Here is a 19,779-nt window from a genome sequence, read left to right as displayed (position 1 = left end):
ATCCCAGCTACTCGGGAGGCTGAGGCAGGAGAATTGCTTGAACCCGGGAGGCGGAGGTTGCAGTGAGCTGAGATCATGCAACTGCACTCCAGCCTGGGTGACAGAGCGAGACTCCTTCTCAGGGGGTGGGGGCGTGGGGAAAGTCCAGCAGTGTACCTCTGGAATCCAAATACTTTTCTGCTACACCATATATACTGCCTTCCCCCCAAATAACTTAGAAGCATAAGTTTTCAAACTTACAGTGTTGTCTGCAGATGCTGACTCCCCTAACCTATATATTGCTTGTTTTTTAAATTGAGAATAAGGACTGGCATTACAAAGGACTGAAGAAAAACACATGTAACATTGAATCAATGATTTATTTTGATGGTTAGTAGAATTAAGTGGAAAGCTGTAATTTCATATTTGTCCACAAGATGGTGAAATTCTCATTAAGTTTTAGTTTCTTGAAACCCATATAAACCGTTAATTTATAATCTGTATTTATCACTATTTATTATAAGCACTTTAATTTCTTTTTACAGCCCATCTGCTGGCAAGGCTAGGATTAGAACAGCTCATAAGAGAATCATGATTTTGAATCACCCAGATAAAGGTAAGTAGAATTCCTATTTTTCATAATATGTATATCAAAATATGCTGTGAATTCCTTTCAGATTACTTAAAGTCATTATAAATGATATGTAATTGAGATGGAAGTTTGTGTGCCACATGTATTGTGATTTTTTTTTTCTCATAGAAGAGCATTTAGATTGGAGTGATTCACACAAGTAGATTTATATTATCTGCTTTCAATAACTTAGTTGCTGGTTTTTATATATGACTTCCCGAACCCATGTGATGCACCTGCCGTTTTGATCAAGAAAAATCAAAAACATGAGTTATGAACTGATTTGGGCTTAACAAGTTATATTTATTTAACCTTAAATGTAAAAGCACAAGAGTTAGAGGATTTCCTCCAAATCTGTGAATGTAATATGTCATAGATGATTCTGAATTTCTTAATTTTATTCTGGAAGACTCTGAGGCCGAGCCATTTGTTTTTAACTGGCCAGGTTTTTAATGTAAATTTATCTTACAGAAAGACAATTATTATAACTTTAACTACACTACAGCTGCTTGAGAGAGAAAGCCCATATGTTCATTGCTGTTTCTGCTTTAAAATAACAGATGGTAGAAAGTTACACTGTATTCAGAAGTCAAAGGGGGGTGGGGGGGGAGAGTGAAGAGTTTCTTGGATTCTTATTTACAGACTTTCAGTTTTCTAATTATTAAAAAAAAAAATTAAAAACAAATTTTGGATTACTCTCCATCCTAACCAATACCAAAATAAGGCGTTCCTTTTCAACTTTCTCACTTAATTACTTACCATAAAAATTCTTTTCGCTGAGCATCATCTCTGTTGGTTTTTGCACTTACTGTTCTTTAGTGTGAATAAACAGAATAAACTTTGAAAAGAGGTTTTGCTAAAAATTTCTAAACAGTTTCAACAGTTACTGAAAGATTCACTCGGCTAATTTACTTTGCATTGTGGGCTTTTGGAGTAATTGGCTAAGAAAGAAATGTGTTGAAGTGCCTCCTTGAAGCCCTCTGTTTCCTAAACAGTCCCTGTTCCTTCCAGGTCAAGTGAATACCCTTCTCTGATTGATTGCAGTAGGGTCAAGCACTCCTGTCTGTCTTTCCGATGATTGACAAGTTGTTGATTGTGCCCACTGGCAAGGAACCAAGTTCTAAAATGTATCTAACAATATGTGTTTTTAGATAATTGTAGTAAAAAAGAAAATGTTTATCTTATGAGCCAGTAGTATTTAAAGAATTACTTGATTTATTTTGAGATGGTATATTTATTTGAGGTGGGATTGTTGACTGTAGTGGGCTTACTAATATCCTTTAATCTGGCCCTGTGTGGGTAGCTGGGTGTGAAAGAATGTACTTGGGAGCGAGGGGTCAGCATTTTTCTTTGGCTTCTACCTTCTGGACAGCATTGTGGCCTCGAATACTCCTTTAACTCCAAATATGAGTTTTATTGTTTACGAAATGAAGGGACTTATTTCTAAAGTCATTTTTATTTGCATTATTTAATAACCTTTTATGCCTGTTCAATTAATGCAGAGGCTGTACCCTATGTTTCTGTTCAGATCAGATTTTTAACATGAGAAAAACGCTTTTTTTTTTGCATTGTTGTACCCTCTTAAGAATATATTGACAACTGTGGACCTTTTTTCCATATAACTGCTCATTCACCCAAAATTTAAAAACATTTGGAGTTTCAGAAAGTTCATGCACTTCCTAAAACCCATCCATATAGTCACAGTTAGGAACTCCTGCTCTGGCAGAAGTGTAGTGTGATAGGAATGTTGGAACTTCTGTCTTTGATGGAGTTGGGAGATGATAGCTCATAAAGCTGAAAATTATCTTTTGAGAAGGAAGATTGTTTTGTTTTCAATGGGAAGACAACAGATTTTCAAAAATGCCTCATTGCCTTTGGAAAGAGAAATCCAAGAGTATTTGGGGAAGTATGAGAATGGGCAGCTCTTAATTTTGTTTCTTCTTCTTAGAATCCTTCAACATATTTACTTGGGCCAGGTCACCACTGGGTATTATAGGTAGTTGGAAATACTTAAATCTCATTTCTAGTGCTTCTGAATTCATGAATATGTTTCCCCACCCCACCCCCAGGTAACTTTTTGGTTGGTTTTGCTACCACCTGATAGGACAAGTTTGGAATTTCACATGTGTGACCGACTATAATTTGTTACATATTTCATTATCAGCTGTGCAAAGAAAGTGACACCAGAAAATTAGGTGTGGGAAATGGCTGAAAATAAATCTTTGTAATTAGTTTTAAATAAGCATTCAGATGTATTTTGGTGAAAAGGAAATTTTTCTTTTTCAATGTAGTGAGATAAAAAATTAACGTAGTAAAAACATCTCAGGTCCTTGATCTAATGCTTTCAAGGCTAATATCTTTTAGATTACTGCTTTTCTTAAATTGATGAAGAAAGAGGTTGGTGGTTATGAAATGAGTGGTTTTACAGTAATGCATAGTGAATGTAAAAGGGGAGAGGACAGATTGCTCAGAGATTTCTTACAGGCTGTCTAATGCAGTCTTAACCAATGTGTAAAATTTTGCCTATTCTTGCCAGGCCAGTTTGTGCAAGTTAAAAATAGAAATCAGAAGTAAACATTTAGAAAGCTTTATAACATTGCCATGATACCCAAATGTGTGATACTTTCACACTGTGTAAAAGTATTGGTCCACTACAGATTGGAAATGTTTAAAACATTTAAAAAGTACTCCTTTGCTGTAGCTTGAGAGGCGCTGATCTAATCAATGCTGCCTCCTAAATCTGGACTTTCTGCTCTGTCCTGGGGAAAATGTCCTATTAGCTCTCCTTCAAGACTTTTAGTGATTAAGAGCTTCCTGTTCACAAGGCAGCTTGCTCTACTGGTGAACAGCTCTAACTACTAGAAAGTTCTTTCTTGTATTTAGATGAAATCTGTCTGCCTGCAGTGGGGAGATTCTCAACCTTTTCCCACTCATACGCCTTTCAATAAACACACAGTCTTCTCACACTTACTTATTAGAGTGTTTAAGTCCAAATTAAATTAAATATTGGGATTAAAAACAAGTCAAAGTAATTATGCTGTTGAATGGATTTTCTCTAATTACTCTCATTGTAAAAGAAGCTAATTTTTATTTGAAGTCCTGGTAATAATATATTGTAATTTCTTACAGTACATTACATTTAAAAATGTGTTCTAAATATTTAGAAAAAGAAAGAGGTGATCACCAAGAGTCAACATGGATTCACTAAGAAAAGGCGATGCCTAATTAACTTGTTTTTGTTTTTTTGAATAGATTTAGTAGACTATTTGTTTTGGAGGGTTCATCTTTTCCCTTCATTTCAACATTTTAGATTTAAACCTTTGTGTTAACTAATTTTTTTGGTAAAGAGATAATTTGGTTTTAATCATGCATTGATTTTCCTTGATAAATGCTGAAATCTTTAAAAGTAAAGAACATAGCTTATTCTTTATAACTTATGGCTGACACATCATAAACTCTAAATTCATAATTTTTTTTGGTGAGTAAATGAATAAACAAATAGATGAAAACAAGGCAAACGATTGGTAGGTAAAACAGATTTGGGAGTGATAACTAATATATTAAATAATTTCTTAGGTTAGATTGACAGGAAACAACCTGACACTAATCTTCCATTTATTCAAAAATTATTTATTTAGCACCTACTATGTGGCAGGCATTGTGCTAAATCTTAAGACAACTTCAACAAGACAATTAGATCTCTGTCCCCATGGCAGCATGCATTCTAATGGAGGAGCAGACAAAAAAATAAGTAAACCTATTTCAAGTTGTAGCAAGGCAATAAAAAGTATGAGCTAAGATATAAAATGTAGGAGAGTGGCAACTTTACATAGGATGACTGGGAAAACCTCTGTGAGGAGACAGGATGAGAAAGAGCTAGCTGTGTGAAAAGTGGTAAAGAAAGTAAAGGGGCTTAACGTGCAAAGCCTCTGAGGGAGGAAAGAATTTAGTGTGCTGAAAGACCTGAAGGAAAGTTAGTGTGATAGGAATATAATAGGCAAGAGGAAAGATAGCATGAGGTAAAGTGGTAACCAGATTTTAAAAACTAGATATGTATTATGATAATGAAATACTGTAAGTTCTATATAAGATATCAACTTTGTTCTAAATGCAAAGGGAAGTTACTGTCAGCTTTTAAGCACTAGAGTGATACAATTCAGTATACCTTTTAAGAGGTCATTTTTCTTTCATTTTCAAACTCCACTTTATTTTTAAGTATACTTTTTATTGAAGTATAATATATGGGCAGAAAAGTGCACAAATCATAACTATATTCCTTTTTCACTTTGCCAACCTTTGCTCTGATGGTGTAAAAATATTGGTGGGTAAAACTGGTGGTGTCTTAACATTAGTCAAGGCAGTGACATCAATCTGTCCATATATATGTATATGGGGAAAATGAATCATGTGATGCCACATGCAAAACTAATTCTTAATGGATTATAACCTGTTAAAACCTTCGGACAAATTTAGCAGAGTTTATTTGAGCAAGGAATGATTCATGAATTGGGCTGCACTCAGAACCAGAAGAGGTTCAGAGGACCCCCTTAACAGCATGAGCAGCAAGCTTTTATAGGCCAGATACAAAAGCAGAGCAGAGAAATCACCTGATTGGCTTCAGCTAGGCATCTGCCTTATTTGGCATGGGCATGGTATGGTGAAGCATTTACCTTGTTTGAGCATGGCGTGATGAGTTGACTGCTTGTGATCTGCTGAAGCTGTCTGTTATACTTCTAAGTTGGGTTTCAGTTTGTGTAAGCACTAAGTTAGGTTGTAGTTCATTATGTGGGAACTACGTACAGAGACACAGAGACAGCCCCAGGCTAATGACATCCTGCTTATTTAATTTAACAAACCTAAATATGAAAGGTAAAAGAAACTTCCATATTAAAAAGAAACATAAGACTTAGGCAAAGATTTCCTATACAGGGCATAAATTAAAGGGGAAAATTTTGCCTCTGTTGATGAAAAAAATTAACTTTATTTTGCCTTTTTTTGAAAGTTGATAAATATTGTTATCAAGAAACTCTGGCCTCTTAAAAGAAATTGGGCAGCATTCTTTACTTTCTGAGTATTTGTGTAAGATTAGTCTTATTTCTTTTTTTTTTTTTTTTTTTTTGATATGGAGTCTTGCTCTGTTGCCCAGGCTGGAGTGCAGTGGCACAATCTTGGCCACTGCAAGCTCTGCCTCCCAGGTTCTCACCATTCTCCTGCCACAGCTTCCTGAGTAGCTGGGACTACAGGTGCCTGCCACCATGCCTGGCTAATGTTTTTGTATTTTTAGTAGAGACGGGGTTTCACTGTGTGAGCCAGGATGGTCTCGATCTCCTGACCTCCTGATCCACCCGCCTTGGCCTCCTTTTAATCTCATTTCTAAGTATTTGTAAGAGTTCACAAATGAAGCCATCTGGGCTTGGAGACTTCTTTGTGGGAAGGTTTAAAATTACTGATTCAATTTATTTATTTTATTTTTATTTCTTCATTTTTTTGAGATGGAATCTTCCTCTGTCGCCCAGGCTGGAGTGCAGTGGCACGATCTCTGCTCACTGCAACCTCCACCTCCTGAGTTCAAGTGATTGTCCTGCCTCAGCCTCCCGAGTAGCTGGGACTACAGGTGTGTGCCACCACACCTGGCTAGTTTTTCTAGATTTAGTTGAGATGGCATTTCACCATGTTGGCCAGGCTGGTCATGAACTCCTGACCTCAAGTGTTCCACCTGCCTCGGCCTCTCAAAGTGCTGGGATCATAGGCATGAGCCACTGCACCCGGCCATTTCAATTTATTTAAAAGATACACATTTCTTTCACATCTTTCATTTCTCCTTAATATCGTTTTTATTAGGTTTTTTTCTTAGGAATTTGTTCATTTCACCTAAAATTTCAGGTCTATTGTAACAAGTCGGTTCATAATATCTTCTTATTACCTTGGTAATGTTTGTAATTGCAGAGTTAAGCCACATTTTTATTCCCAATATTAGTAATTTATTTATATCATCTCTTATTTTATTGATCTCTATTTATAAAATAAATTTTTGCATCATTGTTCATTCCTTCCACTATCTTTGGGTTTAATTTGCTGTTCTTTTTCTAATTTTTTGAAATGAATATTCAGATCACTGGTTTCAGCTGTCATTCAGTTCAAAATACTATAATTTTCATTATGATTTTTTTCTTTGACCTGTGTGTTATTTGACATGCATTCCCTCATTTTTGAACAATAGAGGATTTTGTAGTTATCTCTATAGTATTGATTTCTAGCTTAATTCCATTTGGGAAGAGAACATACTCTGATTTCAGTGATCTAGCATATGGTCAATTTTGGGAAAAATTTATGATCACTTGAACAGAATGTATATTCTGCAGTTACTCGATGCAGTGTTCTAGATATGTGAGTAAAGTTCGTTGACTGTATTGTTCAGATCTTCTTCATTCTTACTATTTCTTGTCTGCCTACTCCATTATCTGTTAAGATAGGGGTAAAACCTCCTACAGTGATTGTGGATTTGTCTGTTTCTTCATTTAGGGGGCAAATGATTTAGGATTGTTATATATTACGTATGGATTTCTCCCTTGTTTTAAATATCTCTCTTTGTTTATAGTAGTGCTTTTTGCCATAAAGCCTACCTTATCGAAAATATGTATAGCTGTACCAACTTTTCTTTGGTTAGTGTTTATGTGGTATATCTTTTTTCCATCTTTTTATTTTCAGCCTTTTTGTGTCTCTCTTGTTGTTTTCTCTTCCAAGCAGCATGCAATTGTTTTCTTTGAGTGTGACAATTTTAGACTTTTAATGTAACTATTTAGTCCTTTTACATTTAATGTAGTTACTGGTATTTGAATATATACATATACACATGCACCTATATATGTTGGCCGTGTGTGTGTATATATGTGTGTGTGTGTGTTGTGTGTGTGTGTATATATATACATACATATATATATAAAACATGTTACTTTTGGTTTTCTATTTGACTCACCTATATTCCTTTTTCTGTTCCTTGACTGTTCCTTGTTGGTTCAGTTTTTTAAAATTTTGTAATTTTTTCTTTAATAACTTGATAGATGCATTTTTTTAAAAGACAATTTATTTTGGGAGGCCTGGGCAAGAGGATTGCTTGGGCTGTGGAATTCAAGACCAGCTTGGGCAACATAGCAAGACCCTTTCTCTAGTAAAATTTAAAAAAAATTTTCTGGACATCGTGGTACATGCTAGTTGTCCCAGCTGCTTGTGAAGCTGAGGTGGGAGGATTGCTTAAGCCTGGGAGATGGAGGCTACAGTGAGCTATGATCATGCTACTGTACTCCAACCTAGGTGACAGAGTGAAACCCTGTCTCAGAGAAAACAAAACAAAACAAAACAATTTCTTTAGTGACTATCCAAAGAATACAGCATACGGGCTGGGCGAGGTGGCTCACGCCTGTAATCCTGGCACTTTGGGAGGCTGAGGTGGGCAGATCACGAGGTCAGGAGATCGAGACCATCCTGGCTAACACGGTGAAACCCTGTCTCTACCAAAAAAAATACAAACAAAATCAGCCGGGTGTGGTGGCAGGTGCCTGTAGTCCCAGCTACTCGGGAGGCTGAGGCAGGAGAATGACGTGAACCTGGGAGATGGAGCTTGCAGTGAGCCGAGATCACACCACTGCACTCCAGCCTGGGTGACAGGCGACGGAGCGAGACTCCGTCTCAAAAAACAAAACAAAACAAAACAGAAAAAACTACAGTGTACTTTCTTGACTTACTACAGTCTGAAATAAAATATTACTTTGGCCACTCCTCAAGTAATACTGGGACTATTAGTTTTTTCCAGTTCATTGTTCTTTCTTCTACACTGTCTTAACTATCTATTAAGCTCTTAATGTCATTTCTAAAATTTTTATGAAATCCAATTCTCTGTGAAATTCTCTATAATTTTATGTATCTGTTCCATCTTTCCTCTGTTTTCTTAAATATATTACTCGTAGTTATTTGAATTTCAGGCCTTCTGTTTGTATGCAAAGTAAATTTTTTAAATGCCATACATTTTGTATGAAAGCAACAGTTTTCAAACTTTTTTGTCTCATACCAAAAAAGACTTTATATGGATTCTATGAGTATTTAGAGTATTTACAATAATAGAAATTAACACTGAGTAATTGTTTTCTTTTTCTTTGTTTTCATTGAGACAGGGTCTTGTTCCATTGCCCAGGCTGGAGTGCAGTGGTGTGATCACAGCTCACTTCAGCCTCGGCTTCTCAGACTCAAGCAATCGTCTCACCCCAGCCTCTCAAGTACTTGGGACAATAGGCATGTGCCAACATACCCAGCTAAGTTTTTATTTTTATCTTTGTAGAGATGGAATCTCACTATGTTGCCCAGGTCCTGAACTCAAGGACTCAAGCAGTCCTCCCACCTTAGCCTCTCAAAGTGCTGGAATTACAGGCATGAGCCACTGTGTTGGCCTAAAACTGAGAAAGTTTAAATATATTTACCTATTAATTCATTTAAAAATATTAAACTTGTTATATTAGTATAGATAACATAATCTTTATAAAAATTTGTCTTTTCCACAATAAAATTTGTGAAGACTAATGAGAGTAAAGTGACATTGTTTTACCTTTTTGCACCTCTCTTTTAATGTCTGGCTTAACAGAAGATATTAACAGAAAATACCCTGATACTTACATCAACCTCGACATTTATTCGCTTGTGATACATTGTTTTGTTTAAATGTATGAAGAAAATACAACTTCACACAAATGAGTCATTGGGAAAGGAAATAGTATTTTATTCGTCTTTTCAGATAATTGCAGATATTCTTCATTGCTGCTAAACCAGAACTCAACAAGTGGTAGTTTCTTAAAGATTAGTTGCATTGTGGAACCTGAAACCATGCCATTGAACTTTCAAAGTCTATTATATTAAAATCCGTTGGTCTATCTTTTACTTTGAATTTTCTTTTTTCCCATCTGTGATTCTGTAACATCATTCATTGGCCATTTGGGGAATACTGCTTCACTGAGAGTTACAAATCATCCAAGTGTTGATGTATTTCATTTTATCAGTATTTCTAAAGACGTGGTCCCCACACTGTCAGCAGCTTCCCCTGGGCACTTGTTAGACATGCAAACTCTTGGGTTCCACCCTAGACCTACTTAATCAGAAAACCTGTGGTTGGGGCCTAGCATTTTGTGTTTTACGAAGCCCTCCAGTTGATTCTAATGTACACTAATATCTGAGAACCACTGCTCTGCGGGTTCCAACTGGGTTTGTGGGGTGTTCAGTGGGGTTCCTATGCCTGGAAGGTTCTGATCTCTAATCACAGTCTCCTTAACATTTTGAAACTTCCAAAAACTTTACTATGCTTTTCAGAAGCTTCTTGCTTTTTTCAGAAACTTTCTACTTTGCTTCTACCCTGTACAAGTTCAGAATTTGGTATGTACTTAGAGGGAAAAATCAGCTGTGTATCAGGCTCTATTTTCAAGCTTGCCTTTGTCAGCTGAGTTCTAAATCTTTGAGTCTACAGTTCTTGTCTTAGCAGCTTGTGATACCTTGCCTGCCCCAGCAGTAGCCTTCTTGTGTCCTTTGCCCATACTTTTAATTTCTTGCCTTACACCAAGCATCGTCAAATAATCTAAGGGAAAAAGCAATTTCAGAATGTTTTTTTCTGAAACATTCTGAAACTCCAGAAGGGGAGGAAACTCCCCTTCCGGAATCTTTGGACCCTCAAGTCATGGTTTTCTTAGAAGTTTCTCTATAATACTAGTTCAAGAGGTGGGGTTTTTTAGTAGTGGTTTCATTTTTGTTGTGAATTTTGTCTGGCTTTTTTTTTAGTTGCTTTCAATGTGAGCATCTAACGTACTACTCCATCATAACCAAAAACAAAAGTAAAGAAAGTTACTTTTGAGACGGTATGACAAATGAATTGACTAGCTGGTCATCTAGGAGGCTGGTAGGGTAATCTGAGTGAGAAATAATGATGACCTAGTTTAGGATGGAGACAAGGATGTGAATTTGAGATATGTTTTAGAAACAAAAGCAACAGTTACTGCCACTTGATTTGACACAGGACATTTAGTATTTCCCCTTGATTTCTGAGTCAAAAAATTAGGTAGATGGTGGAGCTATTTACTGAAATGGGGATGATCTAGAGTGGACAAGTGGATTGTAAACAGGTTTAGGAGAAAAAAAATATTGTCTTGATGTTAATTGAATTAGTCAGTAGATTGTCCAAGTGGGAATGGAGAATAGGAATTGAATAAATGACTCTGGAGTTCAGAGAAGCAGACTGGACTTAAGAATCATCAATTTAAGATGGTGTTGAAACAACTTTAAGAGGTCATGAAAAGTGAAAGTAAGGATAGAAATAGGAGGGAAAAAACCTGAACATCCAGGTCTAAGGAACCAAACACATATAGATCAAGTTAGAAAACGGGAAATCATCAAAGGAGACAGAAGGAAAAAAATGTAAGGAGAAAATGATACCATAGAAGCTAAGACAGGAATATATTTAAGGAAACCAAGTGATAAACTGGGCTGAATGCTGCTGTGAGAACCATTAAAATAAGGATAGAGAGGAGGGTCCAGAGTATTTTTTCCACATTGGAATACTTGGATGACCTTAAACAGTGCTGGGCTAAGGAGTGAAAAGATACGGAAGTTGAGTTAGCTTATATACACAGCTATTTTGAGAAATTTTGTGAGGAAGAGAAGGAGAGAAGTGGAATAGTATCTGCAAGAGAGGGATGAGTCATTAAGGGAAAAATTTATATTTTTTGTTTTCTTTTGCTTTTTACTTTTGCTTTTTAATTATAAAAGCTTGTTGAATAGTTTTTAGTAGGTTTGTATGTCAGTGGTAATGATCAACTAGAGAAGGTGATGATTTAGAAGAGATTAAATGGGGGGAATAAATGTAATGTTTTAAGTCTCAAAAGTCAGTTGTATAATTATGGGACAGAGATTTGACAGAGTTTCACATGGAAAAGAGCCATAGGACATGTATTTGATCTCAAGGCCTATAAGATTCAACAGCATAAAAGCTGCTAAAATTTTAATGTGGTCCTAAGCTGCATAAAGGACACATAGTATCTTTATTAAAGACCAAATATTACTGCAGTCCTCTGTGTTTATTTGTTATGCATTGATTCAATTAACATTTATCCAGCTGTACTGAGCTAGGCATTTAGATCTTATCTAGAATTTTGTGTCTGTTTCTGGATCCCAGATTTTTTAAGGATACTAACAAATCACATATTCAGAGGAAATTGAATAGGATCATGAAGTATCTGCAAACAATGTCATATGAGCAATTATTCATTCAACAAAATGTATTGAGTACTTAATATAAGCCAGATAATGCACTAGATACTGAAGAAGATAACCAAAGACCTTGCTGTTAGGAATCTTATATTCCACTGTGAGAGGCAATAGTAGATAGGTAATTGGTAGTTTTAAAATGGCCGCAGATTCTTCATAGCTCCTCCATCAAGAGGTGGTCTGATTTTTCACCCTTTGTGTTCAGGTTGGCCTTTGTCATTTGCTATGACCAATAGAATATAGCAAAAAATGACATTATGTGATTTCTGAGCCTGGGCCTCACGAAGCATTGCAGCTTCAGCTCTTACCTTCTTAGATCCTTAAGACCACCAAGTGAAGAAGACGAAGCTGTCCCCCTGAAGGATGAAAGACCAAGTAGAGAGAGGCCTAGCTATCCCAGCTTAGGCCCTAATGAGGCCATCCTGGACCACCCAGCTCAGAAGAACCACCCTGCCAATCCACAGAAAAGTGAGAAATAAAAAGAACATTGTTGCTTTTAGCCACTGAGTTTTGGGGTGGTTTGTTATGCAGAAAAGGCTGATATAAAAAATGCCCATGATGTCATGGATCATAAGCACTTTGAAGAAAAAGCAGAGTATGAGATAGAGAATGGCAGCTGGAGGGGAGGCGGATGCTGATTTACTTATAGCCTTCTTAGAAATTCTGTCTAAGGAGATAATATTTGAGCAGAGACCTAAGGCAGTAAGTCATGCAAAATGAAGAAAGAGTATTTCAGGCTGAAGAAACAACAAGTGCATAGGTCCTGAAATGAGAGCATATGGTTTGTTTATGGAATTATAAGCAGATCAGCTGGAGCATTAGCAAGCAAAGGGGAGAGTGGTAGGAAATACAATTGGAGAGGAAGCCCAAGGCTAAATGATGGAGTGTCTTGCAAGCCGTACTACAAACTGCAGGTTTTATTTTTAGGTATTATGGGAATGCTATTACCTGTTTTGCAATATTAGGAACACTATTTTGGCAGCTATGAAGCAAATAGGGAGTCCAGAGTGAAAGCAAGGAGGTCACTAGAGAAAATTGTAGTAATCCAAGAGAATGATACTGTTTTGGATGAGGGTTGTTGTAGTAGAGGAGGTCAGGGAAAAAAAAAAGGGGGGGGTGTCTAGGCCGGGCACAGTGGCTCATGCCTGTAGTCCCATTGCTTTGGGAGGCCAAGGCGGGCAGATCACCTGAGGTTGGGAGTTCGAGACCAGCCTGACCAATATGGAGAAACCCCATCTCTACTAAAAATACAAAATTAGCTGGGTGTGGTGGTGCATGGCTGTAATCCCAGCTACTCGGGAAGCTAATCCCAGCTACTTGGAAGACTGAGGCAGGAGTATCACTTTAACCCGGGAGAAGGAGGTTGTGGTGAGCCAAGATCTAGCCTTTGCACTCCAGCCTGGGCAACAAGAGCGAAACTGTTTCAAAAAAAAAAAAGGTCTAATTCCGGATATATTTTGAAGGAATACCCAACAAAGCTTATGAATCAGGGGTAAGACAAAATGAAGAAAGATGACTCCTAGGCTTTTGGCCAAAGCAATGGTTAAAGAAAAAGAAAATTTGCTGAGAAACTTAGAGGGGATCTTTGCAATATCAAATACCTAAAATGTGGCATGTATATGTGAAGTCCCTCTTCTATGCCTCTATGAGAACAGAGTTGTGTTCACTGAGAAGAAACTAAGCAGTGAAAATTTGACCCCTATAAGGAAGACTTTTCTTGTAGCTGGAACGCAAGACATCAGTCAGCTAGTAATTATTGAGGCTTCTGGAAGTCGGTAGAACAGGGTCCTCTTCTAGACACTGGAGCTACAGCAATGGAAAAAGTGATGTGCAGATAGAGGCAGCAAAGGTAATTTGATTGAAAACTACTAGAGAGCAACTTATTAGTGATGTCATAGAAGGAATTCATTTATTGGGTAAGAGGTAGAACCCTTCCAACTCTGGGTTTCTGTGATTCTCTAATGATCTGATAAACCAAATCAGACTCAAATATTTTTCTTCAGATTCCCTTATCTCTGCATTCTTCTTTTAATGCTATATTGAGATATAATTCACATACCATACAATTCAGTTCATCCATTTAAGGTATACAGTTCAGTAGTTCCGGCATATTCTTAGACATGTGCAAACATCACACTTAATTTTGGAACATTTTCATCACCTCAGGAAGAAACCCCTTTAGCCATTGATCTGTCTGTCTGTCCTTGTCCTAGTACCACACTGTCTTGATTAGTGTTGCTTTGTAGTAAGTTTTAATATTGTGAAGTATGAGTCCTTCTACTTTATTCTTATTTTGTAGAATTGTTTTGGCTATTCTTGGTCCTTCTGTAATAATTCCATATGAATTTTAGAACCAGCTTGTCAATTTCTACAGGGAAATCAGCTGAGATTTTTGATGAGGATTGCATTAAATCTGTAAAGTGGGGAATTTTGCCATTTTAACAGTGTTAAGTCTTCTGATCCACAGAGACAGGATGTTTTTCTATTTATTTAGATCTTCCTTAATTTCTTTCAACAATGTTTTGTAGTTTACAAGTCTGAGTTTTGTACTTCTTTTGTTAAATTTATTCCTGTTTTATTCTTTTTAATGCTATTGTGAATGGATTTATTTTTATAATTTTATTTTCAGATTGTTTATTATAAATGTACAGAAATACAGTTGAGTTGTAATTGATCTTTTATCCCATAACCTTGCTGAACTTATTTATTAGGTCTAATAGTTATTAGTGGATTCTTTAGGATTTTCAGTATACAAGATCATGTCATCTAGGAATAATGATAGTCTTACTTCTTGCTTTCCAGTCTGGATGTCTTTTTCTTTTTTAACCTCATTTTCACCACCATTACAATGTTGACTAGGATCATTAAGAACAGACATCCTTGTCTTGCTTCTGGTCTTAGGGAAAAGCATCCAGTCTTTCTCCATTCAATCCGTGGGTTTTTTGTAGATACTTTTTATCTACAAACATACTAACACTTAGACAACTTCTCTGTATTCCTAGTTTGCTGGGTGCTTTTTTCACGAAAGGGTGTTGAATTTTGTCAAATGCTTTTTCTCCATGTATTGAGATCATTATGTGAATTTTATTTTTTTTTGATGAGATTGGTTATGTTTATTTTTTGGTGCTTAAACCAAACTTGCATCCCTGTGTTAAATCCCACAGGGATGCAAGGTTTGTAATTCCTGCATCCCTTGGTTGGTCATGGTTTATAGTTCTTTTTATATGTTGCTGGGTTTGGTTTGCTAGTATTGTGTTTTAGTATCTTTTAGTATCAGTAGCTTTCTTGTGATATCTATCTGCTTTTGGCATGATGATAATATAGGCTTTATAAAATAAATTAGGAAATGTTCTCTCTTCTATAAGCCATGGGGGGCTGGGCTTTTCTTTGTGGGTAGTTTTTTGTTTACTGATTCAGTCGCTTGTTACAGGAATATTCAAGTTGTCTCTTCTTGAGTCAGTATCAGTAGTTTGTATCTTTTAGGAGCTTGTCCGTTTTCTCTAAATTATCTAATTTATTGACATACAGTAGTTTCTCTTTTTCCATTGTCTTAGGTTGAATATTAAGTTATTGATTTGAAGTTTTTTTTTTTTTTTGAAACAGGGTCTCACTGTCACCCAGACTGGAGTGACACAGTCATAGCTCACTGCAGCCTCGACCCCACGGGCTTAAGTGATCCCTCCACCTTAGCCTCCTGATTAGCTGAGACTACAGGCACATGCCATCTTTCTCAGCTAATTTTTGTATTTTTTGTAGAGATAGGGTTTTGCCCTGTTGCCAGGCTGGTCTCAAATTCCTGAGATCTGCTCCCCCCTCACCCTCCCAAAGTGCTGGGATTACAAGCGTGACCCACTGTGCCCAGCCATCTTCTTTTTTTAACATGGACATTTATAGCTATAAATTTCTCTGCACCGCTATCGCTGTATCCCATAAGCTATGGGTGGTGGTATTCATGTTTAAGGTCATTCTAGTATGGTCGGAGAATATAATGTATTATTTATGTCCTTTTTCAACTTATTAAGGTTCATTTTATGGCCTAGTATATACTCTGTCCTGGAGAACATCCTCTGTGCATTTGGGAAGAATTACATATTCTGTTGTTGGGTTGTGTTCTATAAATATCTGTTAGGTCTTGTTAGTTTATAGTATTAAGTCTTCTGTTTCCTTGTTGATCTTTTGTTTGGTTGTTCTGTTATTGAAAGTGGGATATTAGCTGGAATTTTAAAATATTTATTCTTCATTTCTTAGTTTCTGTTTTTGTTTTGGTTGGTTTTTGCTTCATATATTTTGGTGCTCTATTGTTAGGTACACATATGTTTACAGTTGTTCCATCTTCCAGATTGATTGGCCCATTTTTCATGGGATGTCCCTTTTTGTCTCTGATAACATTTTTGGTTTCCAAGTTTACTTTGTCTCATTAACTACTCTAGCTTTTCAGTGATTGCTGCTGTCAGGATATGTCTTTTTCCATCCTTTTACTTTCGGTATTTTTGTCTTCAAATCTAAGTGTGTCTCCTGTAGAGAACATATAGTTGGGTCATGCTTGTTTGCTTTTCTTCTATTTTTAATAGAGACAGTGTCTTGCTATATTGCGCAGGCTAGCCTCAAACTCCTGAACTCAAGTGATCCTCTTGCCTCGGCCTCCCAAAGTGCTGGGTTTATAGGCATTGAGCCACTGCACCTGGCTGGATCATGTTGTCATTTAATCCAGTCTGACAGCCTTTGCCTTTGACTAGATTGTTTAATCCATTCTCATTTAGTGTTATTATTTATTATTTATTTTTATTTCAATAGTTTTGGGGGAACAAGTGGTGTTTGGTTGCATGGAAAAGCTTTTTTATGGTGATTTCTGAGATTTTGGTGTGCTCATCACCCAAGCAGTGTACACTGTACCCAATGTGTAGTCTTTCATCCCTCATCTCCTTTTTCTCTCTCCCCCCCAAGTCTCCAAAGTCCATTATATCATTCTTATGCCCTTGTGTCCTCATAGCTTAGCTTCTACTTATAGTGAGAATATACAATGATTGGTTTTCCATTCCAGAGTTACTTCGCATAGAACGATGGTCTCCAATTCCATCCAGTTTGCTGCAAATGCCATTATTTTATTTCTTTTTATGGCTGAGTAGTATTCCATTACATATATGTACCATATTTTTTTTATCCTCATGTTGGTTGATGGGCATTTAGGCTGGTTCCATATTTTTACAATTGTGAATTGTGCTGCTATAAGCATATGTGTGCAATTTTTTGTAATGGTTTTACTAGTTTATACTTCCACCAACAGTGTAACAGTGTTCCCTTTTCACCACATCCATGCCAACATTTATAATTTTTTGATTTTTTAATTATGGCCATTCTTGGAGGAGTCAGATGGTATGGCATTGTGGTTTTGATTTGTATTTCCCTGATAAATAGTGATATTGAGTTTTTTTTATATGTGTGTTGGCCATTTGTGTATCTTTTTTTGAGAATTGTCTTTTCGTGTCCTTAGCACACTTTTGGATGGGATTATTTATTTTTTCCTTGGTGATTGGTTTGAGTTTCTTGTAGATTCTGGATATGAACCCTTTGTCAGATACACAGTTTGTGAAGATTTTCTCCTACTCTTTGTGGGTTGTCTGTTTATTCTGCTGATTATTTCTTTTGCTGTGCAGAAGCTTGACTGAAAGCTTTTACTATGAATGTGTGTTGAATTTTCTGAACCTATTGGCATGATTATATATTTATTTTGGCTGGGCGCGGTGACTCACGCCTATAATCCCAGCACTTTGGGAGGCCAGGGCGGGCAGATCACCTGAGGTTGGGAGTTCGAGACCAGCCTGACCAATATGGAGAAACCCCATCTCTACTAAAAATACAAAATTAGCTGGGTGTGGTGGTGCATGGCTGTAATCCCAGCTACTCGGGAAGCTAATCCCAGCTACTTGGAAGACTGAGGCAGGAGTATCACTTTAACCCGGGAGAAGGAGGTTGTGGTGAGCCAAGATCTAGCCTTTGCACTCCAGCCTGGGCAACAAGAGCGAAACTGTTTCAAAAAAAAAAAAGGTCTAATTCCGGATATATTTTGAAGGAATACCCAACAAAGCTTATGAATCAGGGGTAAGACAAAATGAAGAAAGATGACTCCTAGGCTTTTGGCCAAAGCAATGGTTAAAGAAAAAGAAAATTTGCTGAGAAACTTAGAGGGGATCTTTGCAATATCAAATACCTAAAATGTGGCATGTATATGTGAAGTCCCTCTTCTATGCCTCTATGAGAACAGAGTTGTGTTCACTGAGAAGAAACTAAGCAGTGAAAATTTGACCCCTATAAGGAAGACTTTTCTTGTAGCTGGAACGCAAGACATCAGTCAGCTAGTAATTATTGAGGCTTCTGGAAGTCGGTAGAACAGGGTCCTCTTCTAGACACTGGAGCTACAGCAATGGAAAAAGTGATGTGCAGATAGAGGCAGCAAAGGTAATTTGATTGAAAACTACTAGAGAGCAACTTATTAGTGATGTCATAGAAGGAATTCATTTATTGGGTAAGAGGTAGAACCCTTCCAACTCTGGGTTTCTGTGATTCTCTAATGATCTGATAAACCAAATCAGACTCAAATATTTTTCTTCAGATTCCCTTATCTCTGCATTCTTCTTTTAATGCTATATTGAGATATAATTCACATACCATACAATTCAGTTCATCCATTTAAGGTATACAGTTCAGTAGTTCCGGCATATTCTTAGACATGTGCAAACATCACACTTAATTTTGGAACATTTTCATCACCTCAGGAAGAAACCCCTTTAGCCATTGATCTGTCTGTCTGTCCTTGTCCTAGTACCACACTGTCTTGATTAGTGTTGCTTTGTAGTAAGTTTTAATATTGTGAAGTATGAGTCCTTCTACTTTATTCTTATTTTGTAGAATTGTTTTGGCTATTCTTGGTCCTTCTGTAATAATTCCATATGAATTTTAGAACCAGCTTGTCAATTTCTACAGGGAAATCAGCTGAGATTTTTGATGAGGATTGCATTAAATCTGTAAAGTGGGGAATTTTGCCATTTTAACAGTGTTAAGTCTTCTGATCCACAGAGACAGGATGTTTTTCTATTTATTTAGATCTTCCTTAATTTCTTTCAACAATGTTTTGTAGTTTACAAGTCTGAGTTTTGTACTTCTTTTGTTAAATTTATTCCTGTTTTATTCTTTTTAATGCTATTGTGAATGGATTTATTTTTATAATTTTATTTTCAGATTGTTTATTATAAATGTACAGAAATACAGTTGAGTTGTAATTGATCTTTTATCCCATAACCTTGCTGAACTTATTTATTAGGTCTAATAGTTATTAGTGGATTCTTTAGGATTTTCAGTATACAAGATCATGTCATCTAGGAATAATGATAGTCTTACTTCTTGCTTTCCAGTCTGGATGTCTTTTTCTTTTTTAACCTCATTTTCACCACCATTACAATGTTGACTAGGATCATTAAGAACAGACATCCTTGTCTTGCTTCTGGTCTTAGGGAAAAGCATCCAGTCTTTCTCCATTCAATCCGTGGGTTTTTTGTAGATACTTTTTATCTACAAACATACTAACACTTAGACAACTTCTCTGTATTCCTAGTTTGCTGGGTGCTTTTTTCACGAAAGGGTGTTGAATTTTGTCAAATGCTTTTTCTCCATGTATTGAGATCATTATGTGAATTTTATTTTTTTTTGATGAGATTGGTTATGTTTATTTTTTGGTGCTTAAACCAAACTTGCATCCCTGTGTTAAATCCCACAGGGATGCAAGGTTTGTAATTCCTGCATCCCTTGGTTGGTCATGGTTTATAGTTCTTTTTATATGTTGCTGGGTTTGGTTTGCTAGTATTGTGTTTTAGTATCTT

General features: G+C 36.5%; 1 protein-coding gene across 1 annotated transcript in view; it reads left to right on the top strand.

Annotated features, from left to right (window-relative positions):
• The window catches only part of DNAJC15 (DnaJ (Hsp40) homolog, subfamily C, member 15), an 86,196-nt gene that overhangs the window by 58,013 nt on the left and 8,404 nt on the right, over nucleotides 1-19,779 (top strand). Inside the window, exon 5 of the mRNA XM_011940339.1 lies at nucleotides 525-595. Within this exon, the coding sequence (XP_011795729.1) occupies nucleotides 525-595 (71 nt within the window). The remainder of the gene's footprint in view (nucleotides 1-524; nucleotides 596-19,779) is intronic.

The sequence above is a fragment of the Colobus angolensis genome, unplaced genomic scaffold (genome assembly GCF_000951035.1).
Source record: "Colobus angolensis palliatus isolate OR3802 unplaced genomic scaffold, Cang.pa_1.0 Scaffold101, whole genome shotgun sequence".
Taxonomy (NCBI): Eukaryota; Metazoa; Chordata; class Mammalia; order Primates; family Cercopithecidae; genus Colobus; species Colobus angolensis.
Note: the sequence above shows the minus strand (reverse complement) of the source record. Positions and strands in the feature narration are given on the sequence as shown.